Raw genomic sequence first — 24556 nt, 5'->3', positions numbered from 1 at the left:
ACCCCTGATTTACTTGTGTAAGTGGCTTGTGGGACGTCAAAAATGAGTTTGAAGTGCTTATAGACCCAGTTCTGTTCTCCATAATGTAAAACAGGAGGCTGTATGTGTGTGTGAGTTGTATGATTTAATGCATATTATACAGTTAAAAGTGTTAAAACAATAGACGTGGTTGCAAATATAAGAAAGGACTCATGGGGGCACTTTATGAATTACAGTGATATTTCACCACATCAACTAGAGCTGTTTATTTATAAAAAAAATCCTTTAATATAAAAGTATTCTTCAGAATATACTTGTTCTGCCTTACAAAAGTAATCAGCAGTGAAATACATGATTTTTTTAAAAAATAAAAGAAAATCCTTTAAGTCATCCTGAAAAAAGTAAAAATAATGACTTAGTATCTCAATATAATTATTTTTTTTAATAATGAAAAACTTTCTCCAAATAATGATTAAGTATCTCAAAAATAATAAGAAACTTTCTCGAAATAAGGAAAAACATTCTCAAAATAATGACTTAGTATCTCAAAATACTGACTTAGTATCTCAAAATACTGACTTAGTATCTCAAAATAATGACTTAGTATCTCAAAACAATGAGAACTTCTCCTAAAATAATGAAAAACGTTCTCCAAATAATGATTAAGTATGTCAAAATAATAAGAATCTATCTTGAAATAGTGAAATAATGAGTTAGTATGTCGAACGAATTAAAAAGAACATTCTGACATTAAATTTCTGTGCTGATTGGTGTATTTTTTTAATGTATATGTTTCTCTTCTTCAGATGTTATCAATAAGCTGATTGATTGATCAGAAGGCTCGAGTGACAGCCGGAGGTTTGTCAGCGATGGGCAGGAAGTTAGATCTGTCGGGGCTGACGGACAGCGAGGCGGAGCACGTCCTGCAGGTGGTGCAGAGAGACATGAAGCTACGCAAGAAGGAGGAGGAGCGTCTCAGGTCAGTTCTGCCATCACGGTGACTTTTAATATATAAAACTGCAGTATTTATATTTACTGCTTATGGTCAGACTGTAGAAATACTACACTAATACTAATACTAAAACCTTTACTAATAGTAAAATTCATGCATTCAAACTTTTTCTGAATTCAGAGTAAGTAGAACTGAAATATATCTGAAGTACCAAAAGTACTCAATATGCAGAGTTTCCCATTATATTATATTATTGGATCAAAAATGTGACTTAAATACAGTTTTGTTTGGTGCTACTGCGTCATTTTTATGCCTCCATGCCAGCAATAGCTGAGGCCGAAGGTATTAGGGCTTTAAGTTGTTCCTCCGTTGTCTCAAGAACACCGTAAGGGATTTTTAAAAATTTTTTGTCAAATTTGGCACAAACGTTCACTTGGACTCAAGGATGTCGTGGTTACATTTTGGTGATCAAAGGTCACTGTCACCTTGCATCTGTCTCATTTTCATGAACGCAATATCTTGAAAAGGCTATGAGAGAGTTTCCTCAAATTTGGCACAAACGTCCACTCTGATTTAAGAATGAACTGATCAGAATTTGGTGGTCAAAGGGCACTGGGGCCTCACAAAACATAGTTTTGGCCATAACAAATAAATGAATACTCTTATTTTGACAAAATTGCCCACAAATGTCTCATAGGATAAAATGATCAATGGAAGGTATTTATATCCCAAAAGTCAACTTCACTGTGACGAGGAGACATTTCGTAAGATACTAATTGGTGACTCTAGTTCAGAGCTTTTTTGATGTGAGCTGTGAAAATGATTCAAAACATTAAACTTAGAGAGAGAACAGCTAAACGATGACCTGAAACTCTACATCAAGTTTTGTAAAGCCAAAGGAAGCTGTAGATTCAGGTGAGAATTCTCTGTAACTTTATCGCTTTGAGCCTTTCACCTCTTTTATATACATTGTTGTCATTAAAATAATGAATACGGCCTCTTTAATTTTCATCCTTTATTACGAGGCATTTTAGACGAATCAGACGGATTTCCGAACATTATCGTTTTTGTGAGTCAAGAGATAATTGAAAGCCAAATAATAAAACCATAATGAAATCTGTGTTTTACAATATGCTGTATTGTAAAAGCAGTAAACATTCACGTTGTGTGGGTCCGAAGGTGCATTCGAGGCATCTCTGAGGCTTCGGTGGGTGTTTCCCATCCTGCCTCTCTGCACTGGACAGGAAGTGACCTCCCTTTCCTGCTGCACTCAGAGTCGCTTCCTAAAGCTTCTGTCTAACCTTCGGAGTTCAAACACAACATGCACGAGCACAAAGACAGAAATCATAATTCGGATGGGTTTGAACTGAGCGGTGCATAATAGTGGGAAATAATTCGTCTGCCTGTCAGAAGTTAAGAATAACACGATGATGTCATTTCCTCGTGACTTGTTCACATGCTCCTCGTGCCTTATTTTCCTTATACAACGTTAATGCTCTTCATATCTTAACCAAAAAGGCTTTCAGCGATTAGGGAATCAAAAGATAACAAGTTGGACCACACATGCAAGATAAAGTTAATGGCTGTAATTTCCTGAAGAATTCCAAAGGAGGAATTTTTAATGAGGAATTTGTGCCCTACGTGAGTTTTTGGCTGCTGGTTTTGTTATGTAGCTGTTTTCCTACGAGTTTTGTTTATCTCGTGCACCTCCGGGAGGATGCACATGCGTGTACACGTGGTTGATGTGGTACGCAGCCCGGCCACTGGTCTCAGACAACTCCACTGACCTACAGGTGACAGAAATGAGTCAAGAAAAGCAGCTTCATGCCAACAAAGGCGAGAAAACGACTGCAAGTAAAAAGTACAGGATTTTGTGAATGTTTTTTGTGGAAGGAAATACATTCGTGTTCAGGTTGTAGCTGGTTTAGATGGAGCTATTTTGTTTTTTAAATTATAAATAGAGTTAATTAGGTTTGTACAGTGGTGCATCCAAAAGGTTAGTAGATAAATTTTGCAGACTTTTAAATCTGTGGGCCTTGAATATTAACCTCCGCCAATTAGCTTTTGAAGAAGAAAAATGTGCGTTCTCGAGTGGATCTGAATTATTCTTCACTTTGGGAAACACTGAGATGTGGCGTTTGTCCTCAGGCTGCACACTCGGAGCGTTCCTTCAGTTATTTCAATGAAACCGTTTTGAGAAGTTCAGGCGGAAAGTGTCTCGTTGGTGGAGCTGCTTGAGGCACAAACCTTCACTTTGATGCAACAAATAACCGATTAGATTTTGGTGGCCGAAGGTCCAGGTCACTGTCACCTTCTGTCCGTTTCATTCTTGTCAACCCAATGTCATAAGAACACCTTTCTAAAAAAATGGCATTTGTTGTTCACTTGGACTCAAGAATGAACTGAAGAGAATTTAGTGGTCTAAAGTCAGGGTCACTAAGACCTCACAAAACCAGTTTTGGCCAAAACTCAAGAATTCTTATGCTAATTCTGAAAAATTTCACAGAAATGTCTAATAGGATAAAAAGACGAGGCAATGACATTTTAGATCCATGAGGTCAAAGGTCAACTTCACTGTGCCGTATAATGTTCGGCAAAACACTTTTTTGCCCGCTATACAATACTAGTTTTTTAATTTGAATTTGAACACCCCTATCTAATAAGAGTGGCATAAATATTTCAATATTTGCTATTGAAATGTGGCAAAGTAGAAGTATATACCTGATTGTACTTGAGTACTTAGTTACTTTCCTTCTCTGTGTAACTTTAGCTGTTAATGAATCAGGGTTACTCTTGTAACTGGAAGCTTTATGGTTAAATTTCCACACGCCGTAACCCAGAGCGATTAAGTGTTGAGCTTTCTACTTCCTTGAACTTCAAGTGTGGGTGAGCAAGGTGATTACTCACAGTTAATCTTGTTGTTGTTTACTGTTTACAAGATTTAACTAGACTTGTGCTGACATTAAGCTCCAAAAGAGGACATTTTTAAACACAGTCATACTATTTTCTTTATTTGTGAAGGAGGCCTCTTTTAGATTTAACCTGCCACATGAAGTCTGACACTTTCACACCACATCCTCTTTTTTAGCACACTGACACATGAGATCACGTAACATTTTCAGATATCACATCTGAGTGATAAATCACGCAGTCATGCAGGTTGTGCATCGTTTCCCCTGAGTCCTTAAGAGGACTTTGACTTCATGCATCCTGCTTTTCAATTTCTCTCTCTGACACTGAGTGAGATGAAATCCACAAGCCTCTCTGAATGTCAAGCAGCAATGAGTGATAGACAGGGGAGACGGAGATTAGAAGGGGATACAGTTGGGTGGTGAATACAGTGTTGAACTGTACTTGTGGCTCCTGTTGCCCCGCAGAGGCCCGCACAGAGACTCAGAGCTCATCTGGGCTGCATCCTGCTTCCTGGACTCAATCTTTATCACACACCCATTAAACTGATAGATTAAACCTGCTCTGTTCTCTAGGTTCTTGCAACATAATAAATTCTGTAGATATTAATACTCTTGTCAGAGAAAATAAATATTTTATGATGAGGTTTGTGTACTGGCCAGCAGGGGGAGTGTTGAGCAGTGAAAAAGCTTTTAAAACTCTTCAGTAAACATGAGATCTAATGATTTTAAGGGGTTATTTTATCCAACAGTGATATAAATCACACCTGCTTAGTGTGTGTGCATAATCATTATATTCTGTATTCATGTTTTCAGGTAATCCAGTTTAATCCTGTGTAAAACCCTGAACACAGAACAGTAATTAGGTCCTATAATCTCTGAATTAAGGTGCTTACACGTATAGGAATGTATATACATGGATTTTACTCACACACACACACACACACACACACACACACACACACACACACACACACACACACACACACACACACACACACACACACACACACACACACACACACACACACACACACACACACACACACAGGTTGTATCCAGTTTATAATAAACCAACTGTTAGATACACACAGTTAAAGGTTTGTGAGGCACACTGAGCTGAAACTAATGCAGTTTAACCCTTCGAAACCTGGATCAACATCACTTTTCTCAAAAAAAGCAAGGGGAACAAGTCAGGAAAAACATATGTATAAGTATAATTATTACATTTTTAACAGTATTTTACACGTTAATTAGAATTTTTAAGCACTTTCAGGGCACTCTCTCGTTTGTTTAATTTCTACACTTTTTGTTTTGTTTTTCTTCTAATTTTTTAGGTAATTTGTTGTACTTCCTTTTTTTAATGTTGATCATTAATACATAATAATACATATATTCTTAATCAGAATCAGAAAAACTAAAGTATTTTGACAGGTGACTCTTATTAATCTTTTAAAACAAATTTCTACCTCCTTAAATGCCCTCATTTCATTGTTCTGTGGTTCTTGGGACAATATACAGTATAAAATATCGCTACTCAGTAATGACGCAATACAATTCAACAGCACCACAGTCGACACCTCTGAAACAGTTTCAACAAAAACAGAAATTTCCTTCATAAAAGGTCTGATAAACTGTTTTATGAGAATGCATTAGTTTCAGGTCAGTGTACATAATAAACTCAGTATATAAGATATGAACTTTATGATATTCCTGAAAACCTCTCCCGGATTCAGCCGCAGCCTGGATGTGTTGCGAGTATGAATAAGTTATAAAATGTGGTGATATTGATGTGGCACAAATGTCAGGCTGTGTTTATCTTGTAAAGTCTTTCAGCAGAATAACAAGTTCTGAGGAAAAACCACAGGAGCCGGTTCACTGCTGCCACTGCACCTGATGATCTGGGGATTGTTGGCAATTGCCACCCGCCCACACACAGCATACACAGCACAAACACACACACGCTGCTTGGCACTCTGCACCTCCGCAGTGCACACACACACACACACACACACACAGAGCCTTACCGTGGATGTTAATCCTGGCTGATTGAGAGAGGAAGTCTGTAGAAGTGAAGTTGTGTTCAGTGTTACAGGAAGGTGAAAGCAGCCCTGAAGTACAGAAAAGAGATGTGGTTTAATGTGTTTTCCTGAGTCCTCTGCAATTTTGTGACCTCAGTATTACTCATCAGTCATTATCATGAGAATTTCAATTACTTTTTTCTGTATTTTATTCATATGCATATATTACAGTTTTATATTTATGACATAAAAATCCCACCTTTTATGTAATATTTTTAATAATATGGGAAATACTTTAATGTTACTGAATCAGTTTATCATGTTTCTGAGTACAATATTTAAACAAATCATTGACAGACTTCAAGGAAATGCTTCCTAAAAATACTTTTACAAGGACAAAAACATGACGTATTTGTTTTTACGGTTCAGCTGATAAACACAACAAAATACAAAGACTGGATCTCTGCCCATAGTTAATTTAAGCCACTTGTCATTGAAATAAACAATCTAATTCAAGCTTTCTTACCCTCTGCAAGTGATTGAATTCCTTAAACCTCTAAGACGTGCCTGGCCGCTGACGATGCTGGCCGAAATTCCTGTCTGTGAGAGGCTGTAGGTGGCTGATTTTTAACATATCATTTGAAACTAGAAAACCTTAGAAATCCAGTCACACCAACCATGTCATGCTAACTTCTCAGGTACAGCGCTCCAAAGTTGGGCTTCATTTTTAAATTAATTTGGGCTTAATTAAGCCCAACATGACCTCAGACCTCAAGATATACAAATGAAAATAGGTTATACGGGTACCCATTAGTCTCCCCTTTATAGTCACACCCAGTTTTGTGCAAAAACCATGCAGTTTTTTGCATGCAATTTTAATGTGTTGTGTTTGAATATTTCTGAAAGCTTTACGGATTTAAAATTGCATAAATTGGGTATAACTGTAAAGCAAAGCTAAGACTCTTATGGAATCAACAAGCCCATTTTATTAATGTGTGATGATGGTAGCCTCCATAATAGCCAATTCATTGTAGTGACACAGTTTCTTTTGAAGCTGACATCACTGTATCAAATGACCGATAGTGACTTTTAGGATAATCACAAACTCATGAAACTTTACAGCCACAAACTAAAGACCGTAAATATTCTGCATATTTTTGGCTTTCATAGGTAGATTTACAGTAAGGGGGCTTCTTGGGAGTTTCCAGAGCAGAAATACTTTCCACTGAATCTCTAAGAAGTGGCATTCCTACAGAAATCTCCTACAGAAGGTTTTTGATGCCAAGTCACAGCATGGATTTTTCTGTGGTGTTCGAGGTGTTGGTGTTTTAATGTTGTATTCTGGAGGGATATTTGACTATTTTTAGTAATTCTTGAGTGGTAAATAACATTTAAATTAAGCACCAAACGTGTGTAACAAATGGCATCAACACAAAAATTGCTGCAACATCTCATGAGACATAATTGAGCATTTTACACCTCCATTATAATGCTCTGAGCCTCTTTACAGTCTAACCTTTAAGTTTTAATAGGTTCCTAACCAAAACACAACATTTAGTACATGTTTAAGATCAGAAACTCGAAACAGGTTGCTTAGCTACATCCCAAATTTACAAAAAGACAAAAAATGGTTTTGTTAACACAAAGTTCATGTTTTGAATTAAATAACTATAATTACCATTAGCTATCAAGACAGAGCATGAACGTTAAACTCTGTAGTGTCAAGGCAAAAGCGCAGTCTTAAATGTCCCTGCTTCTACTGCTTTACTGAACATCTTCCTCCCAAAAGAAAAACAGATCCCTGTTAAAATCTTTAAACACAACGCACAAACAAATTCACACACATGCGAGCACACATTAGTCGACATCTTATCGCCAAGGAGCAGACTTTTTGTGAGGATTATTGCAGCTGACAGAGCTCAAGCCTCTCCTCGTTTGTTCTCGTTTTAGGCCTGAAGCTAGAAAGCTGCTTTACACGAGTGTGTGAGGACAGAGCTGCACTGCAGATACTGTACAGAGTGAGCTGCCCAACATATATGTTTAATATCTCGGGGAATATTCAGATGAGAGCGATGATGAATGATGTATCTTTCAGCTTCTTAAGTGGTGTGTTTACATGCTGTTGTGTTCATGTATATTTCTGTTATTATCGTGCATCTTGCTGTGAGCGTCTTACAGTGTCTGTGTGTGGAGTTATTTATACCGTCCACTGAGCCTCAGTAATGGAGTGCGCTGCTGTAGAGAGAGGACAGCCGTCTCTCTGTCAGACGGGCATCTGAGGGACACTGTTAAATTTTTATAGTTAGGAAAATGTGACCTAAAAGTTAGTGCCAGTGTTGCAGCGCCAAGACATTAGGATTTTAAAGGTACTTCTATAATGTGTAGAGATGAGACAACTAATCAAGTCAAAGAAAATTTAATCTGCAATCAATTGTTGTTTAGGTGTTTATTCCTTTTAGACAGATGGAGAGAGATATTTGAAGATAGTGGATAATGTTTCACTGCTTTTTGACATTTTATAGACAGTTTATATACAATTAATTTGATAGAGGAAATAAGTGAAAATGACAATGAAAGACATTGTTACTGTAGTTGCAGCTTCAAATGTGTTATTTAGGGGAATTCTCTTTAAAAACTTTCCTTGTTCATCATTTTGCTATATCAGATGTGAATTACAGTTGCTTTGACATATTTTCTTGTTTTAATGGCTCCGTGCAGGCAATAGGCTGGAGGCATTATATTTTCGGCTTGTCTATACGTGCAGGACGTCTGTCTGTCTCGATCTCATGAACACGATATCTCAATAACTTTTGAGGAAACTTCTTTAAATTTTGCACAAATGTCCACTTGGACTCAATGATGAACTGATAGATTTTAGTAGTCCAAGATCAAAGGTGAAAGTCACTATGACCTTGCTTCCATCGCACTTTAAAGGAATTTCTTCAAATTTGGCACAAACGTGCACTTACAGTTTGGTGGTCAAAGGTCAAGGTCACTGTGGCCTCGTCTGTTCCAGTTTCATGAACACAGTGTCTCAAGACACTTTCTTCAAATGTGGCACAGATATTCTCCTGGTCTTAACCATGTACTGAGTATATTTTGATGGTCGAAGGTCAAGGTCAGTGTGACCTTCTGTGCTGTCAGAGGGAAAATGTGTGTGAAGCATCCATATTTTCACACACATGGATGTAAACTGTAAGTCCAACTTGACTTGGGCGCGGATGAATACAACCATGTGGCAGTAACTGTAGTTTAATGGCTGCTGGCTGCTTCTCTACATGTGTAATTCTCTATTTATCAAGCTTCTTTTTTCTTCTTTTTAGCCTCAAATTCACTTTAAAACAACCATATCTACATGTGGATTTTTCTCCAGTGAATACAGGCGATATAGAAGCTCGGTATCAGGGGATTACGGAATTAAATTTGGCTTTACATTTTGAGTCTTGGACATTAGAAATGAAATAAAATGGACTTTGAAACCCGCAGTGGCTCTTCTTCTTCCTGCCTCTGTCCTCGTGTTGTCAGACTCCATCAGTCTCCAGCAGTAATCACCTATAAATGATTCAGTCATGGCTGATGCTCCTGCAGTCCTGATGTGAAAATAATGGATTTTTTGTGACACTTTCCTTCTTACACTGGTTTCAATTTGTCTCTCTTCTGTCTCCATCCATCTTGTTTTCCTGTTTTAATTTCTTATTCCATCCTCTTTTAGCTGATGTTTGACATGTTTGCATTTGTTTGAGATGCAGCATATGTGACAGTGGTGGAAGAAGTACTTTTACTTTTAACTTAAAGAGAAGCCATGCCACAGTGTACACGTGGTAAAATAGTAATTGAAAGTCCTGCATTCAGAATTTTCAAAGGTTTAAATACAAAATCTTAGGGACTTTATATTCTACTATATGTTAAAGCACTTTTAATACCAAACGCATTTGCTCCAACATTTCTGATAATGAAGCTTATTTTTTTTAAACCAGAATGAAAGAAAAGACCTTGACGGTATAGCATGCGACATTGTTGGGTACTGTAAACCGTAGACTGTATAAATGTTTGACTTTGACGTCACCCATTGGTTTGTGGACTGTTCTTTAAAAGCCTCGACTTCAGCATTTTGACTGTCATCATCTTGGGTTTTTGGAGCTAGAAGTGATCTCAAGTGGCCATTAAAGGAACTGCATTTTTCAGCGTTCACATTGGCATTTCATTTTCGAGCCTCAGAGGTTTTTGCTTGATGAAAACATGCTTGCCACTGAAAGAGAAAGTAAAGCCAACCCCAGATTTACTGCGGTTTGGCATTTTGCCTCTATATATTTGCATTTTTTTGGTGCACTTTCTCTCGGATGACTGCTGCTTATGTCACCTGAGTGCATCCCACTCACAGAAAATGAGAGGAAAATAAGAAAATACAGGCAAAGTCTCTGCAGAAAAATACATTGCCACACACTTCTAGTGGGTTATAAATGCTGATTTAGAGGGATTACTTCTGTACGTGTCTATACATTGGTTTTTTCTTTTAATTCTGCATAGTAAAGTGCTCAAAAAGGAAATCTGAGCATCTATTACACCATAACTGCTAAAATTGTCACATGTCACAAGATTAAAAGCTCGAAAAAAGCCACTAAAGCAATAATAGGCGTTTATGATTCTCTGTATATAGGCAGAAAAGCTGCTGCTGCTATCATGGAAAACACACTGATGTATTATTCAGCATATCTGCCTGCTTTAACCTTTTCATGAACACAACAGGGAACCGTTAAATGAATGTGAAATAAATAATAGTAAGTACTCTCTCTTCAAATATTCAGTTAAGACAATTATGAATGAGAATTTCACTTTGAATAAGAGCTCTTATTGCATGTCACCATTTTCCAGTGACTAATGTACATAAGAGAGATATTGCTGCTTTTACATGATGTTTAGAAACTGATTAAAGTGACCGACTTTGTGAAACCACTTTAATTTGTGCTCCATTTTCATTAAAAGGGGGCAGAGGATCAGTGTGTGACTGGCTGTGTGTTTGTGTCGTGTCCTCACTGTGACAATCATCCTGTTTGACTCAGTAAACCCACAGAGAGGAGCTATATCTCCCTGTCACATATGTACTCAGACTTAAATATTCTGTTTTTACCCTCCGTTTTGTAATCTCTCTCTCTCTCCCTCTCTCTCTCTGGTTTCTCCATCTTCCTCCCTCTAACCATCCCCTCTCTCTCCCCCCTCCTCCTGGTCCTCCCCACAGCGAACTGAAGCAGGAGCTGGACGAGGAGGGCAGTCGCTGCCTCCTGCTGTCACGGCAGAGTTGCTTCAACCAGCGCTGCTGCATCCGCTGCTGCTCGCCCTTCACCTTCCTGCTCAACCCCAAGCGCCAGTGCCGCGACTGCCACTACAACGTCTGCAAGGCCTGCCGGGTCTACAACAAGCGGGACAAAGCCTGGCTCTGCTCCGCCTGCCAGAAGAGCAGGTAAGGTCAGGCAGCGGTGGTGGCGACGGTGATTCAGATGATGTGTGTCGAATGCATGAGGATAAGTGAAGGATGAGAGGCTGACGGTGACGTCAAAGGTTATTAAGGTCTTACTCTGCTGCTGGAGAGATGGATTTAGAACTTATTACTCACAACAGAGTCACTAAGATACAGAACGGGATAAAGTCTTCCACTGACTGAAATATTTGTAACATGACAGAAAAAGATGCACCAGTTTATGGTGTTGCAAGAAAAATGTACGTACAAAGGCAATTTACTCATTTTCTTTTATTTAATTTCTTTTTGTAGTGTTGAATGCAGCTTCTCTGTTTTTGTTTACAGAAAAATGCACCGTTCAGTTTTCAAATGTTTGCTGTTTTTTCATTTTGCTGCAGTTCAACATGTCGAAATTTGGTGATACAGCTCAGATGTGACATGTTTATGGATGTTTGTTCAGTCTCTGAGCATGGCACAAACCTGTTGGTTGATTTGGAAAACGTGTAGTGATGTAAGTTGGCATTCAGGGGTTGACGCTTGAATTTTAAGGCCCTGCCACCGACTGTGGGCTGTTGGTTAATGTTGGGGTGATTGATGAGTGTCTGTTGAGCTAGTTTTTGCCTTGTGTCGTGCATTAGCTATTGTCAACCCTTTGTCGTCTTTTTTCAGTAGTTTCAGCATGTTGAATCGCTGTCAGATGGCAGAGCCCGTTGTTAAATGAAATTGCTCTGGTTGGCAGTTCAGCTCAGCAATCAAGAAAAGAAACTTCTCATTAGCAGTAACAGTTCGAGTAAATATCCTTTGTCAATGTCCTACCTGGCTAAGTAGCATCTTGAATTGGTCCTCTTGGTCTCCCTTTTTTCCCTTATTTAATGATGAATACAGACCACAGTGGACTCTGGTATAAAGAGCTGTTTCCTTGCAACAGTCAGCTTTCGTTGCTGTGAGTTCTTTGATGTCAGTTTCGTGTTTCTGGGCCTTTAAAGGATAAGATTGGTGTCTAAATGTTTAGTAAGCCTCAAAACATGGACATAGCCATTGTGATGTCACAAATTGGTTTGTGGTCTCCCAATTTGAACCCTCAAGTGTTTTTGGAGCCAGAAGTGACCATACCTGGACGCGTTACAGGCTATCTGCCAATAGCGTCTTTAAGCTACTCAGTCAGATCCACCCTTTCACCTAAATATGGTCACTTCTGTCTCTAAAAATTCAAACTGGCAACGGCCAAAGGCTTAACTCGAGGCTTCAAAACGGGAGTTTACAAACATTATTTTCACAATGCTTAGAATAACCAACAGCGCCCAACTTCACGGTAATAAAGGAACACGTCCCCCACTGCAAAAGTGTGACGCTTTAATTTGTAGCTACATTTAAGGACGGCAAACATTATTTTTACAGTGACAATACATACTGTACTTGTAGTATTGATGATGATGATGTATATGTGACAGTAACAGCACATCTCGTACTTGTGAGCGATATTGCAGCACACTGGTCCTGATACTGCATTATTGTGACTGTCATGACCTTTTGAAGGTCATCACACTGGAAATGGTTCACATTATTAGGAGACGTTTTAGTTTTTAACGCCCACTGAATTATTATAGGCCCCGTGGAGTTATGGTGGACACTTATTAATCTGCTCCTGTGGAGCGTGAATGTGTATAGGTCCAATTCACCCGGTGTACAGATTAATGTCAACTCTTGTACGTTTCTGTGTCATATTGTTTGTGATTTATGTGTTTTTATTTTGTTTTTACACTTGCTGCAACACAAATTGCCCTTTGGGACAAATGATGAATTGAATTAAGCAATAGAGGTCTATGTCACACAAAAAGTTGTCGGTGTGTTTGCAGAATTACAGGCTGTAATTTCATCAGTGGGTTTTAGTCCTTTCTTCTCCTGTGGAAGTTGTATCAGTTTGGCTACACAGACAACACTTGTTAGTCAGAGAAATTCATTGTTGGTTAATGGGATTTGTTGACTAATCTGTACTGTCAGTCCGTTCTCTGCGCCCACTTAGTCTGATTCTGGATCATGGGTGGCTGCAAATTTCCCAGCAGGCATTGGGTATGAAGGCAGACAGTCGTCGCAGTCTATAGTATGGGAAAAAAAACCCAAATTCACAGGAAACCACTGAAGCTCAAATGAACATTTCATAACCTAAAGTTCATGATTTTGCACTTTAAAAACAAACCATCACTTCCTCGGAAATGTCTAGAGCTGTCAAATAACTTCTTGGAGAAAATTCTTCTAAAATGGGTTTCTTCCACCTCAGCTGTCACATTAATGATAAGGACGTCAGGATTTTTTAATTAGACAGAGTTGACATGAGAGCTGGTAAACCTCACTGACAGTTTCCTCCTCCTGTCTGCACGAGGAAACACCTCAGACCGAAGCCTAAAGACGGTTCACACTTTGAGACTTTCTGTCACCTCCTGTCCACACACACACTGTCCACACACACACACTGTCCACACACTCACTGTTCACACTCTTGCTCGGCTCCTGTCACACTGTAACTCAAGCGCACAGTGAACAGATGGTAACTCATTAATATGCTGACACGAATATCTCTGCGATAACCTACAGCTGTCATTCCTAAACATTCAATTAGATCTCAGCTCATTCTCAATCTTAAATACTAATTACATATACATCAAAACTCTCTTTTACATATTTGTACACCGACAAAAACATAAGCATCTTATATAAATATATATACATATATTCTATATCACTGTTATTATAATCCACAGAATAACTCTAAAGCCCTGTTCACACAGGACTAGTATTACCTCGAGACCTCTAGTGAATTGTAATAATTGCGGAGGCCGTCTGTGATCTTAATCCTGTGCTAATCTGCCGTGTCCGTAATTTGACAAGTAAAAATCTGTCAAACACAGAAGTCATGCGATGTTATTAGTCAAATACAAATCTACATTTGATTTGGGGTCATATTTCATTTTTTGTTTCCTCCATGTTTCTTTCCTGCCTTGTTCCTGGTAGAGAATTATGGAGGCTGTGTTTGCAATTTTAAATATTATTGCATTATATGAGCTCATCCACTTAAAAAAAAGCATTGTGCCTTATTCCATCAGTACAAGATGCGATTTGTCCCTCATTTTGCGTACATTTGTGCTTTTTTTAATTCTCTATTTTGTTATGTACCTTTGTGTGTGAGCGAAGGCAGACATATTTCCAGTGAGGTGGGCAATAATGTCTAAATAATGTCTAATTTAATCCAATTTTTGTGCACAGAACTATTAGAATGAGGAATATAAAAGGAGTTTGCTCAAATATTGATCTTTACCATCCATGTGTAAACCCCTAGCTTTTCACATCATATCTGCAACAGATTGTCAGTAAACATAAAAAAAATACAGACTTTGCATATCACATGCAAATGCAACACACAAAATATAGATGTGGGAGGGTAATTTTCTACATCACATGAGGTCCTCAGATATTACTCGTCCGGTGTGAATAGGACTTAAGAAAACAGTCCTGCAGTTTATCATCTGGTAATAGCTTTACGAATGATAATTGGAAATGGGTTAGAGACCAGCTGCAGCAGTTTAAAACCAATATAACTGTATCATCAGCATATAATATCAACAGTAAAACAAAGTGTGAATCTGTTAATGTTGATTTAATTCATTCAGTTTGCTTTAATCAAACATGTTGACAAAGTATCAGAATCTATTGATCATATTTAAAACTGCAGGTCTGTTTGTGGTTCTCTCTCAGGTTGTTGAAGACGCAGTCACTGGAGTGGTTCTACACTAATGTGAAGACGCGCTTCAAGAGGTTCGGCAGTGCCAAAGTGCTGAAGACTCTTTACAGGAAGCACCTTGCGGAGCACAGCGCGCTTTCAGAGCTTACTGGTAAACCACCTGTTCATTAGTGTTGTAGTTAAAACCTGATGGTCACTTGACCAGGCAGAAACATAAAACAAACAGCAAGGAATGAAACTTGTAAATTCAACATCTAAAAGGGTCCTGAAATCCTTAATATGACTTGTTCAAATCTTCTTCTCCAAACCAAATCCCATATTAAAAGCTGTAAATGGATTACTGCAGGGAGATTTTTTTTTTTCTCATAAGACTTGATAGCGTGTTTCTATAAGGAGATTCTTGTCGACCTATACACACCATGTGCTTGATTTATTTTGTGCGTGTATATTTCTGTGCATCATATCTCAAAGCAGTGTGGAAAAGCAAGTTGGGAGGAGAGTGAAACAGGATTAGGCTTTTGCTTGGCTTTCATCTCACATAACTTCAGCAGATTACTGTTGATGCTGCCAGGCTCCAAGTTTTTTTTAATGTTTGTTTTCTCTCTCTACATTCAGCAGAGATCAGGAGGTCAGTGCTGTTGTTGGGTTTTATAATACAGTATATAAGGGTCGATGCCAATTTAAACTTTACTGTGTCATCACAAAAATATTATACAGCCTCCGTGCCGGCGAAAGATGTGGCTGGAGGCATTATGTTTTCGAGTTGTCTGTTCATGCGTCCCATTCTCGTAAACGCACCATCTAAGGCCTGCCTGGAGGGAATTTCTTTAAATTTGACACTAACGTCCACATGGAATTAAGGATGAAATTATAATTTTGAGGACAAAGGTCACTGTGACCTCATCAAACACATTTTTGGGCATAACTGACCATGGCTAGCTGATTCTGGACAGACAGGGATGTAAACTGCAACTTGACTGGTTGAAAGAGCTTAGGCTTTACTGAAATGCATTTTCAAGTTGTTTTATTTGGTGTAGATCTTTATGAATACAACAAAGCAGGCATGCATTATTGCAATATCCAAATCTTCATCAAAACGTAACATTTTTGGCATGCTATTTTTTGGCCTGGAGGTTGTGGTTTTGATTTTTGTTTGGGAAAAAGATGATGATTTCTGTTCAAGGGTATGCAGAAACAGAGCAAATGATAGAGGTGACACAGAATGATTGTAAAAAGGGACACACACTAACACACAAAAAGATTTAAAAAAAAAAAAAGAAAATCTGAAGTTTGATTAATGAAAAACATTCAATATATTTCACCATTTGTCTTTTTTGTCAGAGCTAAATTTTTGGCTACGATCCCGACATGTTCTAACCTCAGAGTGGCGTGTGTCTTTAAGCAGTCCTACACAGCTTATTGTGAAGCATGTTGCGCAACCACAGGCAGTGTTCGGAGCTTTGCCGGCGTCAGTCATGCTGAAAATGTATTTGTAGCACTATACAGTGCTTTGAATGTAACTGTTCACCCAGCAGCATATGCTCCAGTATGTACAGGCGGAGGAGTGCATCTCTGGACCATTACTTCAGAGTCTCTGATCTGATTTAACAGACAAGGGATTTAGAGAATTATAAGTGTTTTGTGGAGGAGAGGTCACCGACTGCAGATGATGCAGAGCTGTGACCCCTGTGGGAGGAGGACTGATGTGGGCTGGCATCGGGCCACCTCTGGGCGTCTCGCTCTGGTTTACCGTTTTCATTCTCTGCATGCACACGCACACGCACACGCACACGCACACACACACACACACACACACACACACACACACTGTATCATACATTTTAATTTGTTTATAACTTGACCCAAACTGGAAATTCAACAGTGTTTATTCAGCTGCCAAATCTGCATCTGCATAGTCTGACTCATGGAAAGCTCTGCTGACGTTACTTTGCATAAAAACAATGCGAGCCGCATGAATAGCATCAGCATTAATAGAGCTGACATTTGGGGACTAATAGCTGTGGGTCGAGGCATCATCTTTGTTTGAGATTTGCGTTGCAGTGAAACATTTCCCCCTCCAGACACAATGCCACAGCTCAGCAACAGCGCTCAAAGAAATCCTTCTCGAAAGAGTAAAGTTAAATAACAAAGTGACCCTGAGGAAGAGAACACGCAGTACAGTAAACATCACTGGATGCTATTTTACATGCAGTATAGAGTTACAGGCAAGACATTTAAGAACTTTGTTGTCAGTGTGTAAGCATAACTAAATTTCAGTTAGAACAGCCTCAAATGGGGCATTGCATTTAAAGATCACAAAAAAAGTCTTGAAAAAGAAATAATGAATATGCAATGATAAAAAGTACAGAACTGAAGCAATGTAAGTACAAAATTATAAGCAATAATAAACAAAATACAACCAACAACCGTGCAAAGTAAGCAGCAAAAGGTAAAGTTGCAGTTTGACAGATACGGAGAGATGTATTGCTCAGTATTGCTCATCATCAGTGACTTGGGTTGATGTGTAAGTAAATGTGCATGTGATCCAGTGATGGCAGTTCGTCACACTTGTCAGACTGAGGAGATGTTTGAGTTCAGAAGTGCAGCAATAAGCTGTATTTTTCAGTCCATTTGTGTGACTGTGGATTTGATCTGAAGCGCCTGCTTAAATACATGTTGTCAGCAATGTAGAAACAGAAGTCAGTGTTGAAAATTACAAGTAAAAAAAAAAAGTATTGTTAGTTATTCTCTTTCGGTCTACTTGTTCTTTAACCATTGTTTTTATTTGTTATTTAGACAAAAAAACTTACATCAACAACTCAGGGAGATGGAGAAAAACAAAACCGACAGTCTACAGATCATGCTACCACCTCTGAGGGCTGTACCATTGACTTTATAAAAATATGGACGTCACGTATCTCCACTTTACAAAAGTTTATGACCTATGCTGCAGCCAGCCACTCGGGGACAATCAACATGTTTTGACCTCTCTTTTGGGGAGCTGTTATGTCGCCTATCTTTCTGTTTTGTCAATGGTCTGTACCTACTTACAGCGCTGATGTGAGCTGAATGCTAACATTTGCACTGGCAGTGTTAACATGTTGATGTTTAGTAGATATAATGTTTAGTGTGTTCACTGACATTTGTTAATTATCACAAAATGTGTTGGAGGCTGACGACAGTACGTCATAATTTAGTCATAAGACAAATTAAAGGTAAGAGATCTTAAAAAGCTATAACAATTCACCCTAAAGGGGATGTTGCATTCGACAGTATACCAACGTCACAGTGGCGTTCTCGTCTGTAGTGCTGTCTGTCTCTATGAAGTTGAGATAATTCAAACACAGACAAACAGTTTGTGTTTTGCTATTGCAATTATAGTGTGTATAAGTATGGCAGAGGTTGTCGCAAATTGGATGTTACAAAGATTTACCATATAGGGTGTTTTGCACGGCCAACATTATGACGTTCGACATCATGTGTCATCATGCTCTTGATGATTTCTGCTTCTGTTACAGTTTAGGAAACAGTTTTCGGTTTTCTTGAGGATTTTTGGTTGAAAATCTAAATGTTTTATTACTACATCAAGAGCAACTACCATGATTGTATCTTATTATTACAGTGACATACACTGCCCATATGAAACTGCCAGGTCACCTTCCTCATGGTGCCTTCAGGGTCACTCTGACCTTTTAGCTGCTGTTTTGGAGGAAACTGTGTAGGTCACGAGTCTTTTTCATGTGCCTGTGCTGCAGCCAAATGTGTCCTGACTCATTAGATGTTACAACACAGATGTCTGCGCACACACACACACACACACACACACACGCGCCGGGGGTCACAGGACCAAAGTCCACACTGCAGTCCCTGAAATATATCATTTTGTTTGAATTTACAGGATATCTCTCATCAGTGAACTCATGTTAGGGTCTAGGTTTTTTTTTTGTTTTTTTTTTTTAGCAAAGAGTAGAGTGCTCTCTAAATATTCAAAATAATATATCTACACTTCATATCACTCAAGTCCTCTCTTTGTCCCTTAAAATGATTGGAAGTGACCCTTTGTACTTTTACTGTACCTCTGAACCAGCGTCGCAGATCAGGTCGCCTGGTAATACCACTTGCGAGGCCACTCTAATGCACTTATATAACCACAAATGGCTGCATTGTTGCATGAATGTTTACATGATGTGAAAAGAACTCGAGCTCCGAGTTGGAAAGAGAAACTGTCTACAGTGTGACTGACCTTTTTCCTGCTCCTTCAGCAAACAATACAAAACTATTAATGTGAAAAGGGGAAGTCCAATAAACTGAGGCTTCAGCTTACACCTCATCGATCAGCAAAACTTGCTTTGGTTTGTCACTGCTTCAAAAACTAACAAATTATTATTATTATTATTTCTTGTGTGTATTTGAGTTGTATGAATTAATTTAAACTTAACCAACTTTCTAAAATCAGGTCATGTAGTTAAATCTAAATCTAAAACTTTTATATGTAAAAGATACTGGTTTTGATATTCAGAGCACAGATATATCATCAACTTGATTTGGTTTATGGTTATATTTCCTTGTTTCAGGTTTAATTTGTAGACAAGGCAGCTTAATGTCCAATGGGAGGATTAAATTTCATTGATCATTCAACTTTATTCATATATAAACTGATATATTGCAGTGATGCAGAAAAACCTGACATCAAATAAAACATACAGGGCTCTCATGGGAGGAGGAAAAATTCTCATTAGGGACAGCTTATTTCAGATTTCTGCATGAATGAATATGAACAAATTTATTTTCAATACTGACGTTCTATCTTCTGTTATTAGAGACCTTACTGTTAGACGTTGAGGCATTCAATTGATGTAAATAACCAAATGAGACAAGAAACATAATTTACTGTTTGTAATTATCCATTCATCTTTTTTGGTTAATGTCCCATCTGATCTGAGAAAATTGTGAATCAACTGTGTCTTTTTTCTTTTCATGCCAACATCTGTTTGTGTGTGTGTATGTGTATGTGCACGCGTGTGTGCATGTGTGCATGTGTGTGTGTGTGTGTGTGTGTGTGTGTGTGTGTGTGTGTGCGTGTGTGCATGTGTGCAGAGGGCAGCGCCTACGAGGAGAGTATCTGCAATGAGGGCAGCGTCTGCGGGAGCGACTCAACATTCTACAGACAAACTGAAGGTGCAGACAAATTTTATAATGATTTCACTGATCTTTGTTTGTGCTGTACACTCATGTTAAGCTTTTAATTGTTTTTGGATTATTACAATTTTACAGTTTTTATTTTTGTGTCAAGACATCTTCTGGTTACACATGCACAAAACCAGAAGAACTTAAGGTGTAACACTTTCGTACAAAAGGCGACCCAGAGCGGGTTTAGAGCTGATAAAGGGCTGCAGAATCAACAGTATGCATGCACATCCAATCCAGACTTGAAGCATCTGCTGAACCAAACACAAGTGAGAATTAAAAAGGCAAAAAACGGCTCGCACACTGCAGGGCTCCAGTTATCACTTACTTAATGCACCAAAGTGAGGTTTTGAGTAAGACCACTGTTCATCAGACCAGATCGGGTTGCTCCAGCATTACTTGGATAACTGGCAGTTTAAGAGCTAATGCATGCCGCACACAGGTAAAATGTAAAAATGCAGCAATCAAGTCATTTTATATAAATTAATTCAGTGAACCTGCCATCTTAAGGGCCCCAGGGCAGTTGCCCTATTTGCCAAGAGGAACCTCATAACAGTGAGTGCTTAATTCAATCTCCACAAGAAAGACGCTGCAACTGGCCCTCTGTGGCCACATTATCCAGTTGAAGGTTATTTTTGGGTCATTGTAATCCCTTCATAAATCCATAAACTCATATTTGTTCCAGCTGCCATGAATCTGATGCTTTATGAAACAGTGCAGAGATAAATTTTGATCTCAATTCTTGTTGCGTTCTTTGGCATCTCATGCAGCTGTGTTTTCAGTCTGTTCTGCTCTCGTTTGCCGTCCCGATCTGCCCTCAGTACTCCTCACTCTCCCAGGTCACTGCACCAACATGATAAGTGACTGCAAACGTGAATGAGAAGCCACCCGATGATCACGTCTCTGTAGTGAAAACAGATTAGTGACACGGTTTGAAAACACAATTAAACTGAAAAGGATGCAGTTACTCCCCGTGTGTTCCTGCTTTGGGTCATTCGGGTAACAACACCATCAGTGATGATTGTGTTTGTTTGTGTTCAGAGCACAGCATGGCAGAGACGCTCACTGTGGCCTTGCGGGTGGCAGAGGAAGCCATAGACGAGGCCATTTCCAAGGCTGAGTTCGACACTTCCAATCAGGTAATTTATGCTTTTCACCTTTTATAGTCTGTCATCATATATCGGAGTTTTTACACACACTGTCTTGCACTTTGTGTCCCAAAAATGTATGTTTATTTTGTTTTCGTTGACATTTCATTCACAATTGGGCACTATTACTACCTACTTTCATTGATCAGACCCTTAAGTATGTTACTTTTTTTGGACTTCAATCGTACTTTGATCGTCTGCAGTTCCTTCTTAATCCGACTGTTGTTCTTTCTCTTTTTTTGAGTCAGTTATAGTCAGATTATGAAAAACCATCAGGATTATGCTGCAATCCAAATGACTGTTAAATGCTACAGTATAAAACAAACATCTGGGCCATTGTTTGGCTTCCAGAAAATGGAAAATAATGATCATTGGCTAAATTAAACAAAGTAGTTACTTTTACTTCGCAATTCAGTTATACATAGTATATTTTTATACTTCATTAAACTCTGCTCTGCAAATTCATGAAGTTGTATTTCTCTTTAATTCTTGTATTCTACACTTCATGTAAATGTTATCAACCTAAAAACACTTCCCTCTTTCACGTGGTATGGTAAACTTTCTACAGTACAGAAAATATGTAGATTCAGAGTGTGTGCAAGGAGTAATCAGCTTATAGAGTGTGTATTTGTGTGTGTGTTTGTGTGTGTAACTGAATATTGGTGTTTTTATTTGTTCTCCAGGAGAACCAGAATGAGGCTCACTATCTGCGGGAGCACAGAGGAGAGCTCATTGAGGAACTGGCTAAAACTATTGTCCAAAAAGTACGAAAGAAAATAAAGATTTTACTGTCTGAGCTGTTAACACTCATTTTTCACAGTAACAGATGGTTTATGTTGTAAAGTGGGATTAGGCCGATAAACTATGTGTGAAAAGGCCTTTGCTTAATATTCAAATGTGACTCAGCAGGGGACATTTCAGCTGTTTAGCTACTTCAAATTTATACCGTCTGCACATTTTGAAAATTATTGATTAAAACCGGCTGACTTTTCATGGCTTTATTTTTTAAATGTTCCGATTGTCTGTCCATCCCATTCTTGTAAACAAGACATATCAAGAATGTGTTGGGGGAATTTCTTCAAATTTGGCACCAACGTCCACTTGGTCTTGGTGATGAACGGAATACATTTGGTGGTCAAAGGTCAAGGTGACCATGACCTTGCGTTCATTTCATTCTCGTGTATGTAATATCTCATGAATACCTTGAGGGAATTTCCTCAAATTTGACACAAACGTCCACTTGGACTCAAAAATGAATCATTTAGAATTTGATGGTCAATGTTCGCTGTGACCTCACAAAACATGTTTTTGGCCATAACTCTTGCATGACAAAAATATGATGAAATTTCACACAAATGTGTAAGAGATGTGATGACATTTTATATCCTAAAGGTCAAAGGTAAACTTCACTGTGTCTTCATAATGTTCTGCAAAAACACTCCGTTACTCTACATATAACTCAGCAGCAGAAGAGCAGACATTTGGTCTGAATCACAGACACTAAACTTTGGTGTCTTGAAACTGCTGATTATATAGATCTTCTGTGCTGCCGGGTGAAGATGTCTATGAAGCATCCATGTTTTCGCAGACATGGATATAAAGTGTAAATGCAACTTGACTGGTGCGTGGAGACATACAACCATGAGGTGGTAATTCTAGTTGTGTTGTGTGTTTGTACAGTTTTATGCAGCACTAATCATCTCTCTGTCTCTCTCAGATTATTAGTAGGAGGAAGACTTTGGCTGAGATGAGGGCAGAATATGACCAGGATTGGCCACATGAACACAACACTGATCTTCATCAACATCATCAGTCCAGCTGTGATCAAGCCTCCAGCTCCCTTAAACACCAATCAGGCCTCTGGGTAAAAAGTCACAATCACTTAAGCTTTTACTCTACAATTACAAGGAGAAAAAATTAGAATAGTGTGATTAGGTATAATGTTTTCCATCAGTTTAAGAAAGTAAAAATGTGTATTTGGACTCATTAGATAAACTGAAAATGATTCAGGCATTTTTCTATTTTAATTTTGATAATTATGGCCTACAGCTAGAAAAATGTAAATAATGGGGAAAACATAACATTAGAAACACCTGACCCAAAAATTCAGATGAGCTAAAGGCCGCCATCAGAGCACCTCCGCAGTGCCACAGGTCGATCGCCTCCATGGCACACTACAGTAGTGTGAGAGCCCCAACCAAGTATTGAGTATGTAAATCAATTTTTTTTATTAATCGTAGGAAATATTCTAATAATTTGAGATACTTGATTTCCAATTTTCATGAGCTGCAAGACATAATCATCAAAATTAAAACAATGAAAGGCTTGAAATATTTCAATTTATGTGTAAGGAATATGCAATATATGAAAGTATTACTTTCTGAAATGAATTACAAAGAAAAACACACTTTTTCACAATATTATCGTTTTTTGAGATGCACCTGTATTGGGATGTGAGGAACTAAACATTTACTCAAGTATGATACTTTTTTTTGATACTGTAATTCTGTTAGTTGGTTATGCTTTACACATAACATCTAATGCATGTGTGTGCATCCAAGGAGAGCGATCCCTCCACACTTGCACTTCCTAGGGTTTCTTTAATTTATATTTTCCTCCGTTAAAGGCTTTTTGGGGAGGTTTTTCCTAATCCAAAGCAGAGGAAGGTGTCAAATGCTGTTAAGAGTGTCAAGCCCCTTTAGGAGAATTTCTGATTTATACTGTCAGGCTGTACAAATAAAATTGTAACCTTGCTAAAATCCTCCTCTCCTTATAGGAGACAGGGTTGCTAACAGACGCATATCCAGTATTCAAATTCCAAAATTTAACAACTTGTCTGTGCAGCCGATATTCTTCTTTCCTGTTCCATTAATTCTCTTGCAGCCCCTCAAATTATCTTATAACCCTTTGGAGGAGCTTTGATCCCTCTGTTAAAAAAACACTGGACTACACTAACCCAAAGGAGCGACAAGTGAAAAATACATATACATCCATCAACATATATATATATATATATATATATATATATATATATATATATATATATATATATATATATATATATATATATATATATATATATATATATATATATATAATCATCAGCCATAGCTGGGTTTTTTTCTGCAGAATGAGTGCATTTTTCTGATGACATTTGAATACTAAAGTC

General features: G+C 38.3%; 1 protein-coding gene across 3 annotated transcripts in view; it reads left to right on the top strand.

The window, feature by feature from the left end:
- myripa (myosin VIIA and Rab interacting protein a) overlaps positions 1 to 24556 on the top strand; it is a 69616-nt gene that overhangs the window by 1706 nt on the left and 43354 nt on the right. For all 3 annotated transcript variants that reach the window (XM_042498008.2, XM_042498009.2, XM_042498006.2), the window contains exons 2-8: positions 786 to 958; positions 11098 to 11319; positions 15067 to 15203; positions 20150 to 20230; positions 21281 to 21378; positions 22071 to 22151; positions 23105 to 23251. In XM_042498008.2, coding sequence (XP_042353942.2) covers positions 849 to 958; positions 11098 to 11319; positions 15067 to 15203; positions 20150 to 20230; positions 21281 to 21378; positions 22071 to 22151; positions 23105 to 23251 — 876 coding nt within the window. In that variant the 5' untranslated portion in view covers positions 786 to 848. The remainder of the gene's footprint in view (positions 1 to 785; positions 959 to 11097; positions 11320 to 15066; positions 15204 to 20149; positions 20231 to 21280; positions 21379 to 22070; positions 22152 to 23104; positions 23252 to 24556) is intronic.

The sequence above is a fragment of the Plectropomus leopardus genome, chromosome 12, assembly GCF_026936395.1.
Source record: "Plectropomus leopardus strain MGB_pleo_1.0 chromosome 12, ASM2693639v1, whole genome shotgun sequence".
NCBI classification, from domain to species: Eukaryota; Metazoa; Chordata; class Actinopteri; order Perciformes; family Serranidae; genus Plectropomus; species Plectropomus leopardus.
This window is presented reverse-complemented; position numbering and strand designations above follow the sequence as displayed.